General features: G+C 44.7%; 1 protein-coding gene across 4 annotated transcripts in view; it reads left to right on the top strand.

The window, feature by feature from the left end:
• DRP2 (dystrophin related protein 2) overlaps positions 1-27,129 on the top strand; it is a 46,294-nt gene that overhangs the window by 9,540 nt on the left and 9,625 nt on the right. For 3 of the 4 annotated variants that reach the window (XM_087972391.1, XM_087972393.1, XM_087972392.1), the window contains exons 3-17: positions 6,396-6,529; positions 6,619-6,775; positions 8,120-8,240; positions 10,112-10,380; positions 11,973-12,119; positions 12,461-12,539; positions 13,420-13,480; positions 13,912-13,973; positions 15,076-15,150; positions 15,677-15,878; positions 17,388-17,473; positions 18,976-19,133; positions 20,972-21,138; positions 24,826-24,937; positions 26,709-26,845. In XM_087972391.1, coding sequence (XP_087828517.1) covers positions 6,396-6,529; positions 6,619-6,775; positions 8,120-8,240; positions 10,112-10,380; positions 11,973-12,119; positions 12,461-12,539; positions 13,420-13,480; positions 13,912-13,973; positions 15,076-15,150; positions 15,677-15,878; positions 17,388-17,473; positions 18,976-19,133; positions 20,972-21,138; positions 24,826-24,937; positions 26,709-26,845 — 1,967 coding nt within the window. Of the gene's footprint in view, positions 1-1,056; positions 1,152-6,395; positions 6,530-6,618; positions 6,776-8,119; positions 8,241-10,111; positions 10,381-11,972; positions 12,120-12,460; positions 12,540-13,419; positions 13,481-13,911; positions 13,974-15,075; positions 15,151-15,676; positions 15,879-17,387; positions 17,474-18,975; positions 19,134-20,971; positions 21,139-24,825; positions 24,938-26,708; positions 26,846-27,129 lie in introns of those variants that run through there. The other variant, XM_026674705.2, reaches the window with a different exon arrangement.

Here is a 27,129-nt window from a genome sequence, read left to right as displayed (position 1 = left end):
ACCCTGACATGGTGGCTCTTCTACCGTGAAAATTGAAACCTTCCACTGCACGGACTCCCATGACCATGTGGCTGAACATTTCTTCCATCAGAAACCCTCAATCATTGTTGTAGAAGAAGACTACTTTCCACCTCAAACTTACCAAAGGACCCTTCCTGATTCTGTAAGGCTACCTAAAATGTGATGTGGGATCTTCATTCCAAGCCCAATTCTAGCAGAGACCCTGCCCCACCTACATTTCCCCACCCTCCTCTCTCCGTCCCATGCTTGGAAGACCTCCATCCCAACACCACCGGTTGACCAAGCTTCCTTTTGTCTCAGTAATACGGTTGGACTTAAGCATAATACACAAAATTATCCGCTACAATGTCCTACCAGTCAATGACTACTTCAACTTCAACCACAACAATACAAGAGCACACAACAGATACAAACTCAATGTAAACCACTCCAAACTTGATTATAGAAAGTATTACTTCAGCAACAGAGTGGTCAATGCCTGGAATGCACTACCTGACTCTGTTGTTACATCCTCTAACCCCCACTCCTTTAACCTCAGACGATCCACTATTGACCTCACCCCATTCCTAAGAGGTCTGTAAGGGGCCTGCATAAGTGCACCATCATGCCTACCCTCCCATTGATTCATCCCTATTTCCTGTATTCTTACTCATGTTTATACTTATACCTATTATCTTGTAAGCGGTTGACAAATCAAATCAAATCAAATCAATAAATAAAAGTAATGAAAAACCAAGCGTGACTGTCACACGTCCTTGCTTGGGGGAGTCCAAAAGCCTCACCCATAACATTTAAGCCTTCCTCGCCCGTAAGCAGTTCTACGTTCTCTCTCTTGTTGTTCCCCCTCCCCCGCCCTTCCAGAGTCATCATGGCTTGGAAGTTGCTGGAATTCCACCTAGACAAAGCCCCGATTCACGGAGAGAACGGCTGGTTGTCACTCTGCCCCCACCTCCTGCAGATTCCAGGGGGGTCACAGCCTGAAGGCAGCAAGCAACATCTTTGCCCCCACCCCCCTCTCCTTGCCCTGCCCTTTCTGTCACTTCTCCCTTCCTCGTTTTTCTTCTCAAATTTTTTTGGGGGTGGTGTTGGTTCGGCTTCCCCATGGAGCTCTTTTCCCAACTTCTGGCTAGGTAAGCTATGGTCCACAGAGGCTGAATGCCTGCCTGGATCTCAAAAGGAAGCCACCGTGCATCAATTGGGTGTGGCGATGGGGTTATGGAGAGGGTCTGTGTGTGAGTGGATCGACTAGATCGTCTTCTCTTGTAGCAGGAATGGCTGATATTTTACTGACTACTCTGGTTAAAGGAAAGAACATAAGTACTTTTGTTTCCCCATGGAAACCGCTTCTGAACTTCGTGCTCCGGGTGGAAAAGAATGAAACTCTGATTTGGGGTTTCACGGATTGACTTTTGTAGAAGTGACTGGTTCATACTATTATGGTATAACAAAAAGTTGTGATTTGTTGTTAATGCCTTATTCTGCTGTATCAGAGAGAGTCAGAAGTCAATGCTTCTTTTTCTTTCCCAACCTTTCCTCACTTCTTATTTGCTTTTGTATTTTGTATTTTATAATACTTTATCATCATCTTCTACTTTTAATGATCCCATAATCCCTAGCAGGGTGGACTCTGGGCCACTGAATGGAGCTAGCAGAGTGTTTACTGGCCGGATGCCTTTCCTGTCGCCAGTGTGGAGTTTCGTTCAGCAGATATATATTCTCATTGTGCCCAGAGAGAGAAATAGCTGCCTCTGCCTAGGATTGAACTCACAGCCTCCTGATTGTGAGGCAACAACTCCACCTCTAGGCCACCGCGCCACTCCATATATTTATAACCCAATAAAAACGTATTTTAAAAAAGAATATTTGATGTCAAGCGATGAAGTGAGGACTGTCCCATTTCACATTGAGCCATGGCACTGGGATCTCCTCTGGCATTGCTGCACGAATGGTGGATATCTTTTGTGGGTCATCTATCCACTCTGTTTTCCAGCCGGCCTCTGAGGTTGCTTCTGCTGTCCTTCTTATTTATTTTATTTATTTATTTTGTCAAGCATGCATTTGATAATATATATATATAAATATAAACAGGTATAAGTATATACATAATAAATGGGGATGAATAAATGGGAACAGTAGGACAGGGATGATAGGCATGCTGGTGCGCTTATGCCCACCCCTTACAGACCTCTTGGGTGAGGTCAACAGTTGACAGTCTGAGGTTAAAGTTTTTGGGGTTTGGGGAAGAAACCACAGAGTCAGGTAGAGTATTCCAGGCATTGACCACTCTGTGGCTGAAGCTGTATTTCCTGCAATCGAGTTTGGTGTGGTTTACCTTAAGTTTGTATCTATTGTGTGCTCGTATATTGTTGAGGTTGAAGCTGAAGTAGTCATTGATGGGTAGGACATTCTAATGGATAATTTTATGTATTACGCTGAGGTCAGACGGAAGGCGGCATAGTTCTAAATTATGTAAGCCCAAAATTTCACGCCTGGAGGCATATAGGATATTCTGGCTTCTGATAACAGTTCTCCTCTTGGGCTTTGGGTAACTACAATGATTTCAGAGCAGGTCGTTAGTCTGCTTGGGCACGTGGAAAATCCCAGGTGACCACAGCAAGACACACCACAGCTTTGATGTGAATGATTTATAAAGGGCATCTTTTTAAGTTGGAGCTGGCAGTATCTCTCTTTCTTTCTCTCTCTCTTTTCATAAATCTGTATTGCTTTTGATGTTGTGGTGTATTTAGGATGGAGTCAGGTGGGGAGAAGAGTCTGGCTTGAAATGGGCACAGCCAGGCAAACTCTGATAAGGGGAGGCTGTTTTGGCTATATTCAGGGTAGATATTCAGGGTCTGTCTCATGGAATAAGAAGGAACCTTTTTGTCTGTTACAAATGGGGCAATGCTCCCCAAAATTAAAACAGAAGCTCTGTTAGCACAGAAAGATTTTTGGAACGTGGAGAAACTCCTGGGAACAGCCCTTTTGCCATCTTTCTCTCCATCTCTACCATCTCTATCTGTCAGTCTGTCTGTCTGTCTGTCTGTCTGTCTCTCTCTCTCTCTCTTCATTCTATCTATTTCTATCTCGTTCATCTATCCTTCTATCTATATATACGGTATCCATCATCTTTTTGTCTACCATCTATCTCTTATTCTATCTATCTATCTATCTATCTATCTATCTCTCTCTCTCTCTCTCTCTCTCTCTCTCTCTCTCTCTCTCTCTCTCTCTCTTTCTCTCTCTCCCCCCGGTATCTATCTATCTATCTACAATCATTATCATCTATCTACCATTATCTTCGTTCTCTCTCTAATCTTGTTTCTTTAATCTGTTATATCTATTTATCATATATCACTCTCCCTCACTCTCCCTTTCTCTCGCTCTCTCTCTTTGCATAAAACTATTTCAGGTCTCCAATTAGTAACCATTAATTTGCTGAGTGCAATTGTTCATCTCCCTCTTTCTCTCTAGATTTCCTTCCCTGATAAAATAATTCCTTAATGGCCTGTGATAGAGGCATAATGTAAAATGTTACAAGGTCTAATTTGAACAAGATTTTTTTAAAAAAATCAGTCCGTGGTAGGAGACTGTACTGGAGAAGTCTTCCAGTCAGCTACCTACCAGATTTCTAACTGTTTTTTTTGCTTTGTAAGAGCCCAGTTCCTGCAGAATGTGGAATATTAAGACAGATAAGGCTGCTCTCAAAAGTAAACCTTCCATGAAGAAGTTGATGATGCTTAAATGTAGCTGTGCTGAAACACTTGGGACAAAAGAACTGCAGATGGAAGCAGCACTAAAGTATTCCATTTTCTGTGTCACTGGTATTTGCTCTGCAGTAATAATGTCTTTGTACTGAAATCTCTCTTTAATTGCCAAGGGGGAGGGGAGATCAATTGCAACTCTAATTGGGAATCAAATCAGGGTCTCCTTTGAAGCCAACATAGGGTATCTGAAAAATACAGGTTTTTCTATCTATCATTTTTGAGCCCCATTTTTCTCTCTGACATCTTTGGGGTTTTTCCCCCCAGCAGATTAAAACAAATACAAGCAGGTAACGAGATGATTATGGTTTATCGTGCAGTCAGCCAGAAATTGAGACTGGAGTTGACATTTTTATTCATCTATTGAGTCCTTCCCAAGGACATTGTGGGCAGATATTGTTTGGTGGCATTCAAGGTACCGTTGCAGGATGTGAGCTGTTCCAAGTGAAGCTGCCTTTCGCAATTGACTGTTGGTGGTTTTGTCAATGCCGATTGTGTTCAAGTAATGCTCCAGTTGTTTTGGGATTGCACCAAAGGCACCAATTACTATAGTATTATCATTATTGTTATTAACAAATTTATTTGCTGCCCATCTCACAGTTCGAGGCAACTGAACTGGGAAAGGCTGACATATAAAACCAACAGTAGGCTGAAAGTAGCTTTTATTTACAAAAAAAAAGATAATTGAAATAAAATGTTTGGAAGAGCAGCTTCTTAGGACAAAATGACAAATGTATGGTGTCTTTTTCAGTGCCGTTTGCTTGTAAACCTCTTTGGTTAGAGAAGAAATTAGCTACCCCACTTAAGGAAAAAAATGATTTGGACTGCAGTGATTTGATTTGGGGGTACTTCTGTTTGTGATTGCTCAAACGTATGGAAATCGAAAGCGGGCATTTTAGGGCATGCATGCCCCTGAAACAATGTGGTGCTGTAAAATGCACCAAGCTGAAAATGGTGCTGTTTGGTGCTTACGTTGCCAAACTCCCTCCGTGCTGATCTGGCACAAGTGAGCCTGCAGAGAAAGAAGCCAACGTGAATTTGATAAAAGGCAGTGCAAGAAGCTAACACGGTGGCAGACAGATGGTGAAATGCCCTCCTGAGGCACCCTTCCCCAATTGTTGAAGCCTACATTATGGCAAACTTTGAGTGAATGGAAGATGTGCAAAAATCAGTTCAGAGCATCTTGGTTTATGACAATCTGGGTCGAAGCTTCGGAATACAAACTATGACTTGGATTTTAAAAAAAACAGCAATAAGAGAAAACAAGTGTGTGTGTCCTGTAACTGAGTAGCAACAAGCTTAACAGAAAATGTGGGTAAAGGTAAAGTCTCCCTTGAGTTGAGGTCAACTGCTGATGGCTCCATGGAAACATCTATGTAGCTTTCTTGGAAAATGGGACATGGAACCTGGAAGTAGTTTTCTGGTATCTTCTTCTGAGATATTTTTTAACACTTTCCACTTTAGCCTTTGGCCAAGGAGGACCTTCTGTTAAATGATCAACCAGTCCCAGACCTGCTCCATGTGACATCAGTCAAAGACAGCTAGTTGACATGGCTCCTTAGATGGATGGTCTGCATAATACCTTCCCATATCTTGTTGCTTTTCATAAAAAGGACTTAAAATAAGAAAGTCAGGTATCTGGAAGGCAAAAGGCAAATACAGGCATAATAGGGCCCACAAGTTCCATAACTGGAGCTTGATAATTAAGGACATTGATTCCATAACTTGAATAGGAAAAGCAATAGATGATTAACCTCTTAGCCAGATGGTAGAAGTAGTGAAGTTGATGTTTACATTTATGTTGGTGTTGATGTCAATGTTGACATTGATGTTGATGTTGACGTTGACAATGTTGATGTTGATATTGACCTTGATGTTGACAAAGTTGATGTCGGTGATGTCAATGTTAACTTTGATGTTAACATTGACATTGACAATGTTGACAATAAGATTGACAATGACGTTGACAATGTTGATATTGATGATGTTGATGTTGATGACAATGATGAGTAGAGCTTGTTCTGAGGCATGATATCATTCACTGTGTAGAAAGGAATCCACATTTTGAAAACCACAATGATCTGGATAGCATAGCCATCTATTGCTGTGTGCAATTTTTTCCTAAATTTCTTGTGAACCAGCTTTACTCCAAGCAAACGTTTGCCGTGAGCTCCTGACTCTTCATCACTCCATGAAGTCAACTCCTCTCCCCTTCAAGCACAATTCTGGTTATTAATATTATTCTGCCTTTCTGCCCATGGGATGCCCAAAGGAACAAGTAACTAAAACTCAAAGATCTAAATAATCATCAACCGCAGGGGGGAGCCTGCAAGGTGGTGTATTACAAGAGTTGATTGGTATTCTCTTGCAACCTTGCTGTTTCAATTTTTTCCATTTTAATTTGTACTTAAGTGTTTTAATACCTGTCATACTGTTTTAATTGTCCCCGAGGTTCTGCGACAACCAATGTCCCGTTCTATGAGAGAGGTGGCTACATAAATCTGCTAAATAAATAAATAGCAACGTATTTAGGGAGGGAAATGCCTGAATCAAATCGATTCGGTTCCTTTTGTGCTTCCCTTCTTTGATCAAGTTCTCTGTCTTTACACTTAGGTTAAAATAGCTCGTGATGGCACCATACCAACCAGTCTGAACAAGAAGCCTCCCAACGGTGCTGTTGGGCCCCAGGTGACCCTGGAAATGAATCTATGCTGGAATGAGATTAAGAAGAAATCACACAGCCTTCGGTAAGCAGCTCCAAAAGACCCAAGTGTAACTTTGCTTCAACATCTTCTCTTTTCTGTCCTCCCACGGTTCGACATCTTTGTCTCCTCAGGGCTCGCCTAGAGGCCTTCTCAGATCACAGCGGCAAGCTGCAGATTCCTTTGCAGGAGATCATTGACTGGCTTAGCCAAAAGGATGAGGAGATTTCTGCCCAGCTACCACTCCGTGGGGACGTTCTTCTGGTACAGCAGGAAAAAGAGAGGCATACGGTAGGCACCAACAGTCCACAACTAACCCTAGCATCATGCAGAATATCTGAGAAAGCCAACAGAATCCACAAGGAGTTTCCAAACACCACATACATGGTTAGAGAAAATGATACAGGGCGCTTCAAACTTGACAGCTTTAAGACTTGTGGACTTCAACTCCCAGAATTCCCCCTCCAGTCTTGTTAGCTCAGGAATTCTGGGAGTTGAAGTCCACAAGTCTTAAACTTGCCAAGTTTGAAGATCCTTATGATAAAGCAGCATATAGATTTAAAGCCATAAATATTTTGTGTTAGGTAGAAAAAAATATGACACAGGGGTTGTATAGTTCATATCATGTGTTGACAGCAGCAAGAATTGTATTTGCACAATATTGGAAAAATGAAGAAATTCCTACATATGAAAACATAATTTTTTAAAAAATTAGACTGTGCTGAGATGGATAGGTTAACATTAAAGATAAAGGATAAAGAAGATACAGAATATATTTTAACATGGGATTTGTTTTACCAATGGTTAAACAATAAAGGTACAAATTAGAAGTTGGAAGAATACCACTATGTACAAGTAAATATTATTATTCTTATTGATGTTATGTATAAGTAAATTGACTCAGACAATACACTGTTTATTAAGTATGTTAAAGAAAAATGTACAAATAATGTGTGTGTGTGTCTGTCTGTCTGTCTGTCTGATTTCTCCCCCAAGTGAATGAAAATGCTGAAAATTTATTTGTTTGTTTGATTTTTATCCTTCGTCTGGGGGGATTCTCAACCCTCGTGGTCACGCTTGTCCCTTTTCCATGAGGCAACTAGACTTTCTTGGTTTTTCCTTTGAAAACATTTGGCTTCTCATCCAAGCAGCTTCTAAACTGAGTTAAACCGAATAAACTTTTTGGGTGAGAAATGAAACATTTTCAGAGGAAAAAAAACCCAAGGAAGTCCAGTTGCCTTTTGGAAAAGTATCTCTGGGACATTTTTATCCCACCTCTACTAGTTTTTTATAAATAACTCTTATTGGGTTTTTCTTCCATTTGGTCTTCTAGTCATTCAAATAGAAAAAAAGAAGATTCCCATTGAGGTAGAGCTTAATCAAACCATTGTCGTTCCTCTGATGTGTCTTTAGCTCACGTTGTCCTCAAGTCCACTTCCCAAATCTAAACTGAGAATGTCTCAAGATTGACCCTTTCCAGAGTCCTAAAGCTGCCATTTCTAATTAGTACATAAGATCCAAAAAGAGTTGGTTCGACCAAAGACAATGGTGACTTTTAAGGGCTCTGTCTTGTGTACAGACACATTATTTTCTGGGGTTCCCTTCATTTCTTCTGGTCTTCCCTTCCTGATGTAGGCCTTCATGGAAGAAGTGAAGTCTCGGGGACCGTACATTTATTCCGTTTTGGAATCGGCTCAAGTTTTCCTAACTCAGCACCCATTTGAAGAAGTGGAAGATGTAAATCTTGACAGCAAAGGTTGGCAAATCTGATCGTTTTCTCCATACATCTGGTCTTGCGCTTTCCAAACATTTTCTCTTCTTCTTGACTTCTTCAAAACTTAAAAGGGCTGCCAGATCAGCAGCAGGTGGAGCATAGCAGCTTGTGGATTGGTCTTTCAACTTGACTTCTCATGTTGAAAAAAATAATCTCTCCAGAGCAGTATTAGTGGACACAGTAATGCCCTCCTGCTTTTCAAAGGGGTATCTTAGGGAGAACTTTATTAATAGCCTGTGGTTTAAAAGCCCAGCCCAAGAAAAGTCCTTTGATAGTAAAAGGTTTCCCAGAATGAATAAGAACCTGGAACTGGAAAAATCAAATATTCAGAATTAGAAAGCCTAGTCGACCCAAATAATTGATAGTCAGTTATTCCACTGATGGTACATCAAAAAAGGTGTTGTGTTGTCTTTTGACTGAGATGCCAGCCAGCTAACCATGATCTTCCCATGGATATCTGTCATGCTCCTGTTAGAATCTGACTCTGAGGGAGAGGAGGAACAGCTGACAGGTAATGGGAGTGTGGCTCCAGAGGTTTTGGATGAAACTGGGGAAGGGCACAGGCCAGATGGGCATTCAGAGGAAGACCCAGGCCCATCCCCTCTTCATCCTAGGCATGCAGGGAGGAGGCGGATAAGGGAGAAACGTGAATGGCATGGTCTGTGGGGGACGAAAGGGCCTTGATCCCCTTCATGGGCTGCAGCTGTGAGGACTGTTTAATAGGACAAACTGTGCATGGGCCAGTGCTGGAAGCAAAGTGTGAAAATATTTCTAGTTTGTCAGTTCTTATCTGAGTTTTGGCATCCTTCCCAGTTTGTGTATTTCAATATCTGTAGACGTCTTCAAGCCCTTATCCTGCCTTGTCTCATTAATTGCTTCAGTGTGGTTTGTGTTGTTTTTTTTCTATTTATAATTTATATGTATTTTGAGTTTGAACAGAAGTTCTTCCTTTTCACAACTGTTTGTGGGGGAGTTTTTTCTCCAGTCAATCATAAGTGGAAGCCAAGTTGAAGGAATTAAAGGGAATTCACCTGTTTTTGTGACTTCGTTGCTTTTGTATCCCACCCTGGCTCATCACAATATCATTCCATTCCATTCCTCTTCTCCAAACCATCATCCCTCATTCTGCCTTCATTGAATGTTTAGGAGTTCTTTTTTCTTCTCTGTCCACAGATTTTCCCCCCTTTCCCTTAGATACATTTTTATACTTTCGTATTTGAACCTGAGATTATTTCCACAGGAAGTTTCTTCTGTATCCAAAATATAGACTTCCCATAAGCTCATAAACTCAGGAGGCCCCACCATCCACACAGAGGAATTGTGTACATGGAACCACAGTGTAGACAATACTATCCAACCTTCCTTCCCTCCCATCTCTTCCTCCTTCCTTGTCTTCCCAAAACCTATTTGCCTTCTATTTTTATCTACTGCTAATTTATTTATCACCGAAATATGTGCAACCTCCTGAATCATAAGCAGCATAAAGTAAACGCTGGCTGTTGATTATCACAAGTGGAACAGAGTGATCACCCTCCACTCCGTGCTGGTGAGTTTCCGACCACAGTTATGTAATTCAGAATGTTGAACTAGATCTGGGGTCTCCAACCTTGGCAACTTTAAGACTTGTGGACTTCAACTCCCAGAATTCCTTATGAGAGTTGAAGTCCACAAGTCTTAAAGTTGCCACGTGGGAGACCCCTGAACTAGATGACTATTGGTCTGATCCTGCAAGTTGTTCTAATGTTCTGCTCTCCACTCTAACATTTGAAAGTCCATCGGATTTTCTGATGAAGCAATTGCCTCACTGGAAATTCAACACCAGGTCTTCTCCCTCCTCAATGTTCCATTTTTAGATGTCTCCCCAAGACACCGGATCCAGAATATCAGCCGTTTTGTCTGGAAACAGGCAACGGTGGCCAGCGAACTGTGGGAGAAGCTGACTGCCCGCTGTGTCGACCAGCACCGTCACATTGAGAGGACCCTAGAGCAGCTGCTGGAGATCAAAGCGACCATGGAGGAACTCAGCACCACCCTCAACCAAGCTGAAAGTGTGCAAGAGACATGGGAACCCATTGGAGATCTCTTCATCGATTCTTTGCCAGAGCACATCCAGGCTACCAAGGTAATCTTTGGTCACTCATCTTTTACTTGTTGTCTAAGAGATCTGGAGGGAAGATTAGACCAGGTCGGCAACCCATGGCTCTGGAGCCGCATGTGGCTCTTTCATCCCTCTGCTACGGCTCCCTGTCGACAGTCAGTAAAAGGAAAAAGGACACCATGCTTGGAGGAGACTCTATGGTGGGGGAACCAGACTTCTGATCAGCAGAGGAAAAAGGATGCTGCACTAGGAGGCAACTCTATGGTGAGGGAACTGGACTTCTGGTCATCAGAGGAAAAAGGACGCCACTGCACTAAAAGGAGACTCTATGGTAGGGGAACCGGCGTTCTGATCAGCTCCAGAATTGAACGGCCGGCTTCCAGTTAGGACCTTTGTGGCTCTTTGAGTGTTTAAGGTTGCCGACTCCTGGATTAGACAGATGTAGACTCAGCATCTCATTATGCAATAGGGCTGTAACTCTAGAAGCATGCAGAGTGACTGAGGGTCCAATGTTGGGTTGAGTCAGGGCTGTAGAGCATTTATCACCTGGAAGATACTACAGTGTTTTGTGTGATATATTCCAAACATCAGTAGAGCAAAGATCGGTTGGGGAGAAGATCATGGGAGTTTTAAGGAGGCTTATGCAAGGCTTATGGCATCCATTTGATTCCTTACCTCCCAACTCTTGCCCAATGCAAAAACGTCTGAGGACAGAAAAGGTTTGTTAGTGAGTGTTGTGGTTCGTGGCAGCAGGTGCGGATGGCTGAGGTCTCGGAGAGCGAGGACTCAGATGAGGGGCCTGTGTGTGAGGCAGGGATGGGGCCAGGACCATCAGGGAGTGGAGTGCTGCCTTTGGAGATTGTGCAGGCTGGCAGCAGTGATGAAGAGGTCCCCGAGGAGCCTGTGCCCAGTTCGCGTGCACGCAGGGCTGCTCGAAGGAAAGAGCAGCTGCAGCAGCACGGGCGACTTGGGAGTAAGGCTGCAAGGTGATGGCCCCTCCCCTAAGTGATAAAAGCCAGCTGAGAAACGGGAGATCTTTGCAGGAAGCAAAGAAGTTTTTGCACTCAAGCCTGGTGGACGTTTGGATTCTCTTAATTTGTGTCTGGAGACTCTTTGTGTTTGAAGTATTTCTTGGCAACTTTATCTAGTGTTCTTGGCAGCCTCGCACAACCTTGGCAAGGCTCATTCTTATCAGAGACAATTAGTTTGAAAGAGCCTTTTAACCGGGAAGGAATGGAATTCGTAAAGAATCATGAAAAGGTTTTGCTGTTACCTCTGTTTCGTGTTGGTTTCCTTGGAACAAGGTTTGGGTCAGAACAGAGAGCTTCATACAATCACCGTTCCATATTTTCTGCATTCCTCTGGTAAGTGAGGGTTTGTGGAACAAATCACAATGGCTGAACTCACCCAACGTATCCGTTCTTAAATTATGTTCTGCAATCACAGAATTACTAGTTGGAGGTCAGAAGCTTGGCAGAAACCAAGATGGTATCTATGAGACATTGATCTCGGTTACTGATTAGTTGCTTTTTTTCTGTCTCTGTCTCTTCCCTTCCACCCCCCACCTTCCCCTTTGATCTCTCCTGTCTTTTTCTTGGGCTGATGTGACTCGCCAGTTGTTCCAAGAGGAGCTCTCCCCCATGAAGGACGGGGTGAAACTTGTGAATGACCTTGCACACCAGCTGGCCATCTCTGATGTCCATCTCTCCATGGAGAACTCCCGTGCTCTAGAACACATCAACACACGCTGGAAACAGCTGCAGGTGAGACAACTTGGACAAGGCTTGGAGCAACCCGGCGTCTAGTCTGGTCTGCTTTTGACATAGATCCTCCTCCCACCCCGTCTTCCCCAAATATAGACAAGTGGACTCGGTTAGCTATCTGCTGCGTACGTTTTTATCGGTACACCAGCTTTCCCTGTGGCTAGGCACATTTGGGTTGTGCTGAACTACAACGCCCATCCTCCCTACCCTGGGGAGGGCTTAGCAGTGGAACAGTGGGCTTTTCAAAAGTCTCTGGATGTGCTCAGCCACGAACTGCTTGCTCGGACCGAAAGGCTGAACTTTTTGCCTCACTTGGCTTGACGGGTCCACCTTCTACACAGGTCTCCATCAATGATCGTCTGAAGCACCTTCAAGATGCCCACCGGGACTTTGGGCCAGGATCTCAACACTTCCTCTCGAGTAGGTGCACTGGGTTTTTGTTTTTGTTTTAAATAGGGAATTGCTCTCCTTTTATATACTCGTGGAATTTTATATACGGTGGCATAAAATGAGAGTAAACCCCACTTCCTTCCAACACTGATAATGTTACCTGGTAAGGTAATGAAACATCTGCAAGAAAGCAACCAAACTCAGAAAGCACCAAAGACCCTACAGTCCTTTTCTTCTTCTTCTTCTTCTTCTTCTTCTTCTTCTTCTTCTTCTTCTTCTTCTTCTTCTTCTTCTTCTTCTTCTTCTTCTTCTTCTTCTTCTTCTTCTTCCTCTTCCTCTTCCTCCTCCTCCTCCTCCTCTTCTTCTTCTTCTTCTTTTTCTTTTCTTTTTCTTTTCTTTTCTTCTTCCTCCTCCTCTTCCTCTTCCTCTTCCTCTTCCTTTCTTCTTCTTCCTCCTCCTCCTCCTCCTCCTCCTCCCTCCTCCTCCTCCTCCTCCTCCTCCTCCTCCTCTCTTCTTCTTCTTCTTCTTCTTCTTCTTCTTCTTCTTCTTCTTCTTCTTCTTCTTCTTCTTCTTCTTCTTCTTCTTCTTCTTCCTCCCTCCTCCTCCTCCTCCTTCCTCCTCCTCCTCTTCCTCTTCTTCCTTCCTCGTCCTCCTCCTCTTCTTCCTCTTCCTCTTCATCCTTTCTTCTTCCTCCTCTTCCTCTTCTCTTTTTCTTCTTCCTCATCCTCTTCCTCCTCCTTCTCTTTCTCCTTCCTCTTCCCCCTCCCTCCTCCTCTCCCTCCTAGCACTGATGATGTTACCTAGTAAGGTAATGAAACATCTGCAAGAAAACAAGCAAGCTCAGAGAGCGCCAAGGACTCCGCAGTTCAACCCTGAGCTAACAAATATTCTCTTCTTTTTCCTTTTGCAGCCTCAGTCCAGGTCCCCTGGGAACGAGCCATTTCTCCCAATAAAGTCCCTTACTACATCAAGTGAGTATCAAGCTATGTCCTATGAAGCTTCCTCTCGTATCCCGACCTTCATTATTCTTAGCAACCTTCAGCCCTCCTGCCATATCATTTTCTTTAAACCTTCATTTTGCACCTTGTAGAAATCAATATCATTGATTTTTTTCCCCCCTGTACTAATTCATTTTGTTCTCAGTGCAGGAGCCCAAGTGTATTTTTGTATTATTTATATGAGCCTTGGACTCGTATTGTTATTTGTCTCCACCCAAGCGTCCAATTTAAGTTTTATTATTATTATTATCAAAATTGAGCAAGCGGGAGGTTTTCCTGGACCCCCGTTTTTCCCATCCTAGATTCATGAGGTACCTGAGTTTGTGTCTCTTCAATTGTGTGACAGGTATAATTATAGGTGAAAGTCGCCTGACGACTTAATTTATTATACCTTTTTTTTCTAGCCACCAAGCCCAGACTACCTGTTGGGACCATCCAAAGATGACTGAATTATACCAAACGCTGGGTAAGAAAAGCAGTACGGGTAATCCTAGAGTTATGACCGCAATGGAGCCCAACATTTCTGTTGCTCAGTGAAACATTTGTTAAGTGAGCTTCGCTCCATTTCACGACCTTCCTTGCCACTAGTTAAGTGAATCCCTGCAGTTGTTAATTTAGTAAAGTGGTTGTTAAAGTGGTATCCCCACGGGCGTTGCTTGTCAGAAGGACAGAAAACGGGAACTCGTGACAGAGGGACACGGCAACTGTCATATATACGAGTCAGTTTCCAAGCATTTTAATTTTGATCATGTGACCAGGGATACTGTAATGGTGTTTTTGAGTATCACAAGTCACTTTTTTTTCAACTCTGTTGTAACTTCGAATGGTCAGTAAAGGAACTTTTGTTAATTGAGAGCTACTTGTAATACCATCTCATGGACAGGGGGAACTAACAATCCATAAACTCCAGAACGATCTTTCCCTGCCTGTCTCCCCACAAATAAGTTATGGCTACAATTCCCAGGCAGTGTACCTCCTGAGAAAGTTGCAGTTTCAAAGTGTTTTGGATGTTGGTCCTAAAAAGGAGAAGGGATTATGTAGTTGCGCAGTACTGCAGGCTACTTCTGCTGACTGCTGGCTGCCTGCAATTTGGCAGTTCAAATCCAACCAGGCTCAAGATGGACTCAGCCTTCCATCCTTCCGAGGTGGGTAAAATGAGGACCCAGATTGTTGGGGGCAATAGGCTGACTCTGTAAACCGCTTAGAGAGGGCTGTAAAAGCACTGTGAAGCAGTATACAAATCTAAATGCTCTTGCTATCTAAGCCATGGTGGCACAGTGGTTAGAATGAAGTATTGCAGGGTAATTCTGCTGACTGCTAGCAGTTCGATCCTCACTGGCTCAAGGTTAATTCAGCCTTCCATCCTTCCGAGGTGGGTAAAATGGACCCAGATTGTTGGGGGCAACAGACTGACTCTCTAAACCACTTAGAAAGGGCTGTAAAGCACTGTAAAGCAGTAAGTAAATCTAAGTGCTATGGCTATTATTCTGGGGAGCCAAGGATCTCCAAATGTCAAAGGAAAGGATATGAAATTGATGTCTTCCTTTCTTTCCCTTTTGTTTTTTTAGCCGACTTAAACAATATCAAGTATTCTGCTTACCGTACGGCCATGAAGCTACGCCGGGTGCAGAAGGCTTTGAGACGTAAGTCCTTGTCCTTCCTTGCATTATCCTTCCTCCGTCCACTCAAGTTGTATTTGCCTCCAACAGAAGTCAGATCCTTCTGAGGTCATTAAAATGAGGAGCCAGATTACTGGGGGTGATAGGCTGACTTGGAGGCTGCTTAGAGAGGCCTGTAAAGCACTGTGAAGCGGTATATGTCTAAGTACTATAGCTATTTTCCTTCCTTCCTTCCTTCCTTCCTTCCTCTCCAGTGGGTTAGAATGCAGAGTTGCAGGCTAATTCTGCCCATTGCCAACAGTTCGATCTTGCCTGGCTCAAGGTTGACTGAGCCTTCCATCCTTCTGGTAAATTGAGGACCCAGCTTATTGGAGGCAAGATGCTGACTCTGTAAACCGCTTAGAGAGAGCTGTAAAGCACCCTAAAGCGGCATATAAGTCTAAGTGCTATTGCTATCGAGATGTGTTGTAGCTGCTTCCCCCCCCCCCGCCCCCATTTTTCTCCCACAATAATCTCCTGGTTTTGATCCTCCTTTTTTTCTGCCCCACAGTGGATATGGTGATGCTGTCCACAGCCTTGGAGGTGTTTAATGAACATGAGCTCCAGCCCAGTGACCACGTGATGGACGTGGTGGAAGTGATCCATTGCTTGACCGCTCTGTATGAGCGGCTCGAGGAGGAAAGAGGCATTCTGGTCAACGTCCCTCTCTGTGTGGACATGAGCCTGAATTGGCTGCTGAACGTTTTTGACAGGTATTGGGGACATACACCCATGCAAAGAACAAAAGCTTGCTAGAACGCCTCTCTTTCTCTGGGATGGTTACTTTAGAGAAAGACAGTCCTTTCCTCCTTCATCCCTGGGGCAAAAATGAGATCATTACTGTAGGTCTATCTCAAGCATGAGCCGCGGTGGTGCAGTGGTTAGAATGCAGTACTGCAGGCTACTTCTGCCGACTGCCAGCTGACTGCAATTTGGCAGTTCGAATCTCACCAGGCTCAAGGTTGACTCAACCTTCCATCCTTCCGAGCTCCTTTCCCCTTATCTTCCTCCTGAACTGTGGTGGCGCAGTGATTAGAATGTAGTGTTTCAGGCTAACTCTGTCCACAGCCTGAAGTCCGATCCTGACTAGCTCAAGGTTGACTCAGCCTTCCATCCTTCTGAGGTTGGTAAAATGAGGACCTAGATTGTTGGGAGCAATATGCTGACCGTGAAAACCGCTTAGAGAAGGCTGTAAAGCACTGCAAAGTGGTATATAAGTCTAAGTGCTATTGCTATTGTCACCAATGTCCCATCTCCATGGCTTGGGGCTGGGTTATCAGAGGGACTGTCTCTTGCTGGTTAAATTCACCCAACTCACTAGAGGCAAGAAATGTTGTCCCATCTCCTAAGGAAGTATATGTGGTGGGATCCAGAAGAAGGGCCTTCTCAGTGGTGTCTCCCTCCCTTTGGAATATCATCCCTGCAGAAATTAGACTGGCCCTCAATTTGACATTCATTCATGAAGACTTGGTTTTGCCAATGGGCCTGGCTGGGAACCCAGAATGAGATGGAGCCCACCAGGTGTCTTTATTTGGCTGTGTGTTGTTGCCAGGGAGATGGGAGGTTATTATTATTTTTATATCGGGTTTTACTGCTTGTAAGCCTCCGAAAGTCACTGTCAGCGAGTGGGCAGCCATGTCCATTTCCCAAATACATAAATAAAAATAATGAATCATTTTGCATTGCCCATAAAACAAATCTTCCTCCGTGCTCCTCCTTCCAAGACTGGGAGGAGATAATCCAAAGCATGAGAATGTAGGATTTATATTAAATCAATGTTATTTATTAGAGCACAATTAAAGTCGCAGCCCAAGAATTCCAGTAGGTTTTTCGTCTTAAACAGGACATCTTTAAGATGTGTGTTTCATGGCAGCAACATTCTCATCCATTCCAGCCGGGCTCTTTCAGGGCCTGTTCATTGTTTGGGCTGCTGCTATTTTCTTTCATCAGGGTGGGAAATCTCCAGCAAAATTCAGACTTGTAGGGGGACATGGGAATGTGAACCGGAGTGGAATTCATTAGCTTCTCCAGGCCTTCTCCTCTCTTGCTCCAGAGGGTAGGCCAAGAACTATGCATGGAAACGCCAAAGAAGCAGATGGCGACTTTTTATTCAAAGAAGCTTTGTGAAGAAGGGCTCCCGTTCTTCTGACAAGCTGGCAAAAGACAGAGCTTTTATCAGGGAACAGAGGACAAACGTTTCACCCCGCTCCTTTTTCTTTCAGTGGGCGCAGCGGAAAGATGCGGGCCTTTTCCTTCAAGACGGGCATTGCGTGCCTCTGCGGCACGGAGGTGAAGGAGAAATTCCAGTGTGAGTCACCCTGCAGAAGACGGCTGGTGGAATCCGAGGGGGAGGCTTCCAGATTTAGCAAGGATGGAGAGAGAGAGTCACAGGCAACCACATCCAAGAAATGGTCCTCGGTCTGGATGGCAGCCATGTTTCACAGCTCTCCAGCTCTTAATTTTGGCAGGGGAGAGGAAAGCTGCTGCACCAATAGACAAGGGGAATGGGCCATTCTGCCATAGGGAGATCTTCTCCCAAATTTTGAGTCTTCTTCTGTTCCAAAAAAAAGAGAACTTTTTAGGGAATGCTCCAGAGTCATGCCCCTGTCAGAATCTGATTCGGAGCAGGAGGCCGAGCAGCTGTCATGGAGTGGGGGTGTGGCTTTGTTGACTGGGGAAGAAACCGGGGAAGGGCAAAGTCCGGCTGGGCAGAGCAGGGGGAAAGGGAATTCGGAGGAAGACTCAGGCTCACCCCCTCTTCATCCTTAGGGCACGCAGGGAGGAACAGAGAAGGGAGCAATGTGAGTTCCGTGGCTTATGGGGGAGGAAAGGGCCCTGATTCCCTTCATTAGCTGCAGCTGGGAACACAGTGTTAAAAAAGGGAAGTTGCTCACAGCAAACTGTTGGGAGCAAATCGTGAATTATCTGGTATCATCTAGGCTTATCTGGGTTCCTGGCATCTTCCCAACTGTGTGTGTTTTGCTGGCCTTTCAAGTCTGCAATTCCTTCTCCTGCCCTGTCAAAGTTAATTACCGCAACGTGGTTTGTGTAGATTTTTACTTTCAGTTTTTATGTACTTTGTTTTCGGGCTGAATTTCCTCCACTTAAAGACTGTTCTTGGGAGAGTTTTTTCTACAGCCAAAGGTAACCTGGACATTGGGGGCAAAGTTGGAGGTACTAAAAGGACTCTTCTTACTTATGTGACTGTGTAGCCTTTGTGCCACACCCCAGGTCATCACACAGTTTTAAAGAAGGCCATTGTTTTCTCTGCCAGAGACTCCTTATAGAGGAGTGTCTGGGGAAGAGAATCTTCAGGCCACGTCACACTGCCCAATTAGGTGTCCAAGGATTGTTATGGGAAAATGGCCACGCCTCTGGCTGACTACTGCTGGAGTGTCCTTGAGTCCCATGACACAGTTTCTTGTTATCACCTGGAATGCACATTCCAACATCTCCCTCCCTTATCCCCCTGCCTCTTGGCAAGCTGTGAAGCAGCAAAAGTGAAAGCAGCCTGAATACCCTTCGAAGCTTGACATGTGCACATTCACATATCAGCCATGGTGTCTTTTTCCAAAGAATGCTGTGGATTGTAGATCAGGGAGAATATAAAGAATTCGGAGCCTTGGCGGAACTAAAATTTCTCCTCTGCATTCTTAACCGTTCAGACATAGGTTTGGGTCGAGCTTATTTTCTTCCTACGAGACTGGGACGATGGCATGAGGAAGGCTGTGATTTCAGCCGCTCTTCCTCTCTTCTTTCTCCTCCCTGTCATCTATGCATGCCCTTCCTTCCTTCCTCTCCTGCTTTCAGACCTCTTTAGCCAGGTGGCCAACTCCAGTGGGCTCTGCGACCAGAGGCACCTGGGCATCTTGCTCCACGAAGCCATCCAAGTCCCGCGGCAGCTGGGGGAAGTGGCGGCCTTCGGCGGGAGCAACGTGGAGCCCAGTGTCCGCAGCTGTTTCCGCTTTGTAAGTGAAGCTCTTTCTGCTTTTCCCAGGGGGGTGGTTAGAAAAATCAAAATGGCAGGTGGAGGTGAGGGATTGGAGCCTTATTACCTCTCAGCTACTCTTAGCAAGTCTGGCATGCAATAGAGCAGATGAAATCAATACAGACCAAACAGGCGTTCCAGTAGTATCTTTACTCCATGTTACAATAACCAGCAAGCCCAAGCAGTAGTGATCCATTCAAAGTCAGCTCTAGGGCATCCGCCTCCCCGGTGTTCCTATATACCCTAACCCCACCCCTTCTATTTCTCCTTAACCACCGCACCAGTAACTACAAACCGGCAGTTAAAAACCCCCTCCAGCAATCCACGCCTCGTGTCTTCAGTGCCCGTCCGCTGGGAATAGGAACTGGCCCAGCGAGCCACCGTAGTCTGCTTCACACATCCTCAGGCAGCCCTTGCATCCTGCAGGCTTCGGATGCCCACCTCATCCACTGAGCTGCCTATTCCCTTGCGACCCGGCTGCGCTGTCTCTCCCGGTTACTGTTCCCAGAACACCTGTTCTGACCCACATCCTTTTCCAACAAATCAAATACAATCCAAAGGGAGCAGAAACCTTTTAATGCTTCTGCAAAATAATTAGCTGTGATAAGCACAAGCCTTGCCAAACTGTGCGAGACTTGCCAAAAGATAACAGTCATGAAATAATTTGCAACCTAAGAATCTTTAAATACAAACTCAGGATACTGGAATGTCCATGAGGCTGGAGTTTCAAAATGTCTTTGCCTTCTGCAAAGAACTTTCGTTTCACAGCTGGCTTTTATCTTCTTGAAGGAGGGGCCATTACCTTGCAGCCTTACTCCCGAGTCGCCCATGCTGCTGCAGCTGCTCTTTCCTGCAAGCAATCCTGCACTCAAGTGCACTTGGCACAGGCTCCTCGGGAACCTCCTCATCGCTGCTGCCAGCCCCCACAATCTCTGAAGGCAGCAGTCCACTCCCTAATGATCCTGGCCCCTCATCTGAGTGTTCGCTCTCCTCAGCCGTCCACACCTTCTGCCGGTTAACCACAACAACACTGCAATCTGGATGGGCAGGAAGGGCAGGAAGACAGCTGGTGGCCCGGCGAGGTTGCGTGTTAAGCGAAGACATCGCAGAAAAGGAGGGAGAGATGCATCCCAGTTTGTTTGTTTGTCAGATCACTGCAGCTGTCATCTTGACCTTTTTTTTTTTTTTTTTTACAAACATGTATTCCCAGGACACCTTTGGTTTTAATCCCCATCGATATTTTGAAAAGGAACCCTTATCAAGGAAAGAGGTGGAAGAGATCCATAGAACATAATTGCAATATTCCAGTTCCTTTTGTGACTTATTATTTCAAAGTTGTAGCAAAGGCAGTTATGGTGACCCCACTGTATATTTGAGGCTTGAAACTGGAAATTTACTCACTAGACTAAAACATTTCTTTGTAAAACTATAAACAAGCGAAAACCTTAAATATCCTGACTAGCATGCATATCTAATTATATTCTCTCCGAGGTTGCTTTAATCCAACTTGTTGTCATGTTAAATTCACCAAATCCAATACTTTTAGCCCTGTACATTCTCAAGCCCAAGGAACTGAATATGTATATCATAGATTCAGAGGAAAACGTATCTGCTGTGAACTCCCACGTAGGAGTTAGGAAGGGTATCCGGCCAGTAAACACTCAGTTCCATCCAGTCGTCCATCCAGTCCATGCCTCGAGTTAAGGGATTACAGGATCCTAAAAAGGGGAGTTTTATATTACACATTCAGAGGAAAAAAGCGTGATAGCCTTGGAAGTTGTGGGATTTGATTGTCTCCTTTCCTTCTTCTAAATCTAGGGAAATGGCAAAGCATCCATTGAGGCAGCTCAGTTCCTGGAATGGGCAAACTTAGAGCCACAGTCAATGGTGTGGTTGGCCGTCCTTCACCGAGTAGCCATTGCTGAGCAAGTAAAACACCAGACTAAGTGCTCCATCTGCAGGCAGTGTCCCATCAAAGGTTTCAGGTATGGAAAGAAACAGAGGGTCATTCTGCTGGAAGGCTGCTGGGTACAGACTGATCCTTTTAACAGAAAAAAACAGAGTTGGGAGGGACCTTGCAGGTCATCTAGTCCAACCCACCCGCTCACGCAGGTGATCCTATACCATTTCTGACAAGTGGCTATCCAGACTCTGCTTGAAAGCTTCCGGTGATGAAGCAGCCACAACTTCTGAAGATAACTTCTGTCCCATTGTTGTTGTTGTTGTTTTTACTAACTGTGCACATCCAATGAGGCAGAAGTAATACTCACACAATTTGGGATGCAGCTTAATTCTCTGTGATGTTTGACATTCTGAGCCCATAAGTTGTAGGACATCTCTCTTCAAAACCCTCTTGCATGTCAAACCTTCCCTCCTCCTGTCTTGGGGTAGTAGTTTGGTTCAGAGGTGGTATTCAGCAGGTTCTGACCAGTTCTGGAGAACCGGTAGCGGAAATTTTGAGAAGTTCGGAGAACCGGCAAAGACCGCCTCTGACTGGCCCCACCAACTCCATCTGTTCTCTGCCTCCCGAGTCCCAGGTGATTGGCTGGGTCTTCTTTTGTTGCCCTGCACAGGAAAACGGAGCTGAAAAGTAGGTTAGTGGGGTGGGGAGGGAATGGAGATTTTGCAGTCTCCTTCCCCTGCCATGCGCACCAAGCCATGCCCACCAAGCCATGCGCACAAAACCGGTAGAAAAAAAATTTGAATCCCACCACTGGTTTGGTTGTTCCGACTGCTACTAGTTGTCTTACAAAGGGGCATATCATCTAATCTCCCCTCTCCCCCCCCCCCCGGCAAATGAAAGACACGGGCTCCCAAACTTGGCTGCACTTCTGGATTTAGTGCCACTGACGTCACGTTTCAGGTAGCCAGATTAAAAAAGGATTCAGTTTGAGCCTGACTTGGCAGTAAACGGACAAACAGACAGTTTTGAAAAAGACATATGGCACCATCAAGACGACTGCAACATTTTTAGCAAAAGGATGAAGTTAAAAAAAAGAAAGAAAGAAATGAGGCACAAAAGCTTTCTTTTTAAGAACTTTTTCAGATTGGAGACGCAACAAGGCCAAACAATATAAATAGGAGTGTTGGGAGTGTTTTTTAGCTAAAGGGAGAGAAGGCGAGTTAAAAAGTAACGGTGAACATGTAATCTACATTATTCTTACAATCCCACATCATTCCGATCATCAAATCCCCAAATCAGCATTTCGGGGGGTTTTCAGTTTCTCACCCAAGAAATAAAATAAAATAAAAAGTGGCTTCCAAATAGAAATAAAACCAATCAACTCTGTCAATTTTGCCAATTTTATCAATGTCACCACCCATTCTTCCAGTGTAGGTATCTATAAGTTCCTTCCACCTTTATGCATATAAAAATCACCACTGCAATCATACATAAAAGCAGAATTCCTGTGATGACCCGGGGCGTGGCACAAAGGCAACACAGTCAGATAATCAGTAGAAATTCCTTTATTAGCTCCAACTTTGCCCCCTATGTCCTGGTTACTTTCTGGCTGGAGGAAAACTCTCCCAGGAACAGCCTTTAGCTGCAGATTCAAGTCCAAAACGTGGTCAACAAAAACTGTAACTATAAGTCTAATCAAGGCAAGATGAGGTAATTAGTTTGGAAGGGCAGGAACAAGAGTTCCAGACGTGAAAGCACGGCAATAATTCAACACAGTTGGGAAGATGCCAGGAACACAGATAAGCAAAGTCAACACAAGATAAACTCACATTTGCTCCCAGCAGCTGCCGCACTCAGCATGCATCTCTTTTAAACTCTCTTCCCAGCTGTGGCTAATGAAGGGAATCAGGGCCCTTTCTTCCCCCGTAAGCCATGCAACCCACATTGCTCTCTTCTCCATTCTTCCCTGCGTGCCCTAGGATGAAGAAGCCTGTGTCTTCCTCTGAACTCCCTCTCCCTTGTTCTACCTCTTCCCTGCTCTGCCCAGCCAGACTTTGCCCTTTCTCAGTTTCCTCCACAGCCAATGGAGCCACACTCCCACTCCCTGTGAGCTGTTTGTCTTCCTCCTCAGATTCAGACTCTGACAGGGGCATGACAATTCCAGAAGAAGGACTAATCCACTGTTTACATGATAACTCTATGTTTTCTTAAGCACACCTCAAACACAAAGCGATTGGAAACTCCCGTGCCAAATACAATTCACTGTACCTCGGAGTCCAACTGATTGATGAGCTGACAGTATCTCAGCTCACTCCAAAGCGTAGCCATCATAATGCAGTGTGAAACAGTGCATTCTTTTATGATTCAAATACCCCTGGCTGAATCAATCATTTTTGATATATCTAAACTGATCATCGGCTAAGAAATTTATAGCCCTAAGTGGCCAGTCTGGATTTAGTGCCTCTGATGTCACTTTTCAGGTAGTCAGATAAAAAGGGATTCGATTTGAGCCTGACTTGACAGTAGACAAACAAACAGTTTGAAAAAGACATATGGCACCCTCAAGACATTTTTAGCAAAAGGATAAAGTTAAAAAAAAAATGATGAGACACACAAAGCTTCCTTTTTAAGAACTTTTTAAGATCGGAGACACAACAAGGTGAAACAATATAAATAGCCCTCTTGGGGTTATTTTTAGCTAAAGGGAAAGAAGACCAAGGAAGATTATGAATCATTCAATAAGAGCAGGAGTATGAACTCAAGGCTGCGGGCTGAATCCGGCCCCTGGGTGCTTAGATCTGGCCCACAAGGTTGCCTTGGAAACGGCGAAGAACGGGCTCATTTTCAGCCATGATGGGCTGCCACCCTCTGCCAGCAAAAATGTACGGCCCCCCTGAGCTCTGCTGGCCCATCACAGTCAAAACTGGAGCCCAGGAGGACCACGCACCCCCCACAGCTCCGATTTTACTAGCAGAGACCAGCAGGAGGCCATTGTGACCGAAAACGGAGTTTAGGAGCCTGTTTTCGGTGGCAGAGCTCTCGGGCTGCCACAAATGCCCCCATACGAGTGACATCCAGCTGGCCACACCCACCCTGGCCACGCCCACCCTTGTCTCCCCGAGTTAAAACACAACCCTGATGTGGCCCTCCATGAAATGGAGTTTGACAGCCCTGAATAAGAGAGAAAGATTTTCATCGCCATAATCAAAATCCTTGGATGCGTCTTCGTAGACTTAGCTGTTAGGAATGAGTCATCAGGGGGTACTCAGTTTCCTCCCGTCGCCAAGCGTCAGCACACAGGAACTCTGCTTTTCAGTTTTGATCAGCACCCACCCCAATCCCTGCCTCTTATTTCTCCACGTCACAAACTTCCACTGAGTTGGATCTTTCTTGTACCTCTGGCCATGCACGGAGTTTTCAGAAGACCAAGAAAAGAAGCTTGCAGTGCCATGCAAAGTGACAAGATCTAGTTGTGCCACCAACAGATTTCAACCGCTGAACGAACCTGACTCCAAAAACCAATATTTCGGGGTGCAATTTAAAAACATAAAAAGTAATATATCCAACAGGAAATCTATAGTAATTTAACAAGTTTGGAATTTATTTATTTTTTTAGATGAAGGTTTGTTTAAGTTGGAGACCATCCCACCCTGCAGAGTCTGTCTGTATCCTGGTTTGGTGCAATTCAGACGAGTTTTGGTTGTGCTTTGGTTGGCCTCAATATTTGGGTTTGCTGGTAACAATGAACATTTTTTTCCGGTTGCTCCAGATACCGCAGCCTCAAGCAGTTCAATGTGGACATCTGCCAGGCTTGTTTCTTGACGGGACGAGCCAGCAAAGGGAACAAGCTGCATTATCCCATCATGGAATACTATACGATGGTAAGAGAAGGAAGGCATTGTCAGCAAAGAACTATGCACAGTGGTTGGGTGCTGCTTAAGTGATGCTCTGCTGAGCATCCTTATGGGGCAGGTTGTGCAGTTCTGCATAGGGCTGAGCATGGAATTTGCTACTTATTACCGATTTTCTCTCTCTCTCTCTCTCTTTTTAATGAAAAAAAGAGTAAGGCAAGAATAATGATTGGAGAATCAAACTTCAGATGAAGTGTTTTTCCGGTGAAACCAGTCAATCAGGGCAACTTGGTCTACCCAAATACGGGACAGAGCATACTGCTTCCACTTTCGCCTTTCAGCCCCAATCCAGGCGCCGTCTCAGGCAGTTGCTTTCGCGACAAACTATTTTTTGTGTGTGTTGAGTTTATATTTTTATTTTACATTGTATGGCTAGCTGATGAGAGCCAAATAGCTCGAAATAGATCTATACCCTTTATTTCTTTGCTTGTAAAATAAAAATTCTATACTTCAGATGATTGTGCATCCTGGATTTCAGACAGGTTGATCTCAGCAAACTGAGTATTGAAGTGTGCTTAGTGAATCTCTGCACTTCAAAATTGACCAATCAAATCAACAACTAGTTCATTTCTCAGAGGCTATTTGTAATTATAGCAATAGCACTAGCACTTAGACTTATATACTGCTTCACAGTGCTTTATAGCCCTCCCTAAGTGGTTTACAGAGTCAGCCTATCACCCCCAATAATCTGGGTCCTCATTTTACTGACCTTGGATGGATGGAAGGCTGAGTCCACCTTGAACCTGGTGAGATTTGAACTGCCAAATTGCAGGCAGCAGAAGTAGCCTGCAGTACTGGTATAATGGTCTATAGTACTAAGGGTCTTCAAACTTGGCAAGTTTAAGACTTGTGGACTTCAACTCCCACAATTCCTGTGCTAACATGACTGGAGGAGGAATTCTGGGAGTTGAAGTCCACAAGTCTTAAAGCTGTCAAGTTTGATGACCCCTGAATACCATTATACCAGTATAACCAATAATGGTCCATGGGAATGGCCTTGGCAGACAGGGGGAAGAGCTGCAGCCAAGGGCACAGTTGGATAAGGGTCAACTTAGCTTACAGAAGGAATGAGGGCATGGCAAACATCACAGAAAGAAATCCACACCCCCAGTTTCTTGAGCTGTAAAGGAAAGGGGGGATATATATATTTTCAAACTTGCAAGATTCAATTAATGTAACCATACAATAAAGTAGAGCAAGTACTTCCGGTGTACTTCTTGTCTGGACTACCTTGCAAGCAGAGGTGGTATTCCAGTTCTGGCCAGTTCTGGAGAACCGGTAGCGAAAATTTTGAGTCATTCGGAGAACCGGCAAACACCACCTCTGGCTGGCCCCGCCCCCAACCATTCTCTTCCTTCCGAGTCCCAGCTGATTGGCTGGGTCTTCTTTGGTTGCCCTGCACAGGAGAACGGAGCTGGAAAGTAGGTGAGGGGGGTTGGGGAGGGAATGGGGATTTTGAAGTACCCTTCCCCTGCCATGCCCACCAAGCCATGCCCACAGAACCGGTAGTAAAAAAAAAAAAAAAATTGAATCTCACCACTGCTTGCAAGGCTGGTGCTATTCATCAGGATTCAGAATAGCTCAACAACTTCTTGCTTTCCATCTTCTGGTTATAATCTTCCAAAAGATCAAATCCTGCTCCTGTTGGAATCAGCCAAGTGCTAGGCTGAAGGTTTTTCCTGGCTCTTAATCCTGGTTCTTTGCAGACCTTAATCCCGAAGGTGTCCCCGATTCTTTGCAGACCACCTCCAGCGAGAACATGAGGGATTTTGCTACCACCTTGAAAAACAAGTTCCGTTCCAAGCAGTACTTCAGCAAGCACCCCCAGAGAGGCTACCTGCCAGTCCAATCTGTGCTGGAGGCAGATGTCGCTGAAACGTGAGTTCGAGTCCGGAGACAGTTGTGAAAAACCTCTTGGCTTCTACTTCATAGCTCTTCTGAGCAACCAGAGCAGGGTTTGGGCATTTGGGGGCACTGCTTCTCTTTTATAAAAGACTGGAAACCTTTGATGGGCTTTTTGCTGAAAATGGAGAAGAATGAACTGGCGATTTCTGGGTTTATCGATAAAATAAGGGGTGGGAATGAGGGGAGTGGTGCAGTGGCCTGGTTGGTGGAGCTCTCACCTCACAATCAGAAGGCTGTGAGTTCAATCCTAGGCAGCA

The sequence above is a fragment of the Notechis scutatus genome, chromosome 10 (genome assembly GCF_049901735.1).
Source record: "Notechis scutatus isolate UNSWTSFEM ecotype Mainland chromosome 10, rNotScu1.2, whole genome shotgun sequence".
Taxonomy (NCBI): Eukaryota; Metazoa; Chordata; class Lepidosauria; order Squamata; family Elapidae; genus Notechis; species Notechis scutatus.
Note: the sequence above shows the minus strand (reverse complement) of the source record. Positions and strands in the feature narration are given on the sequence as shown.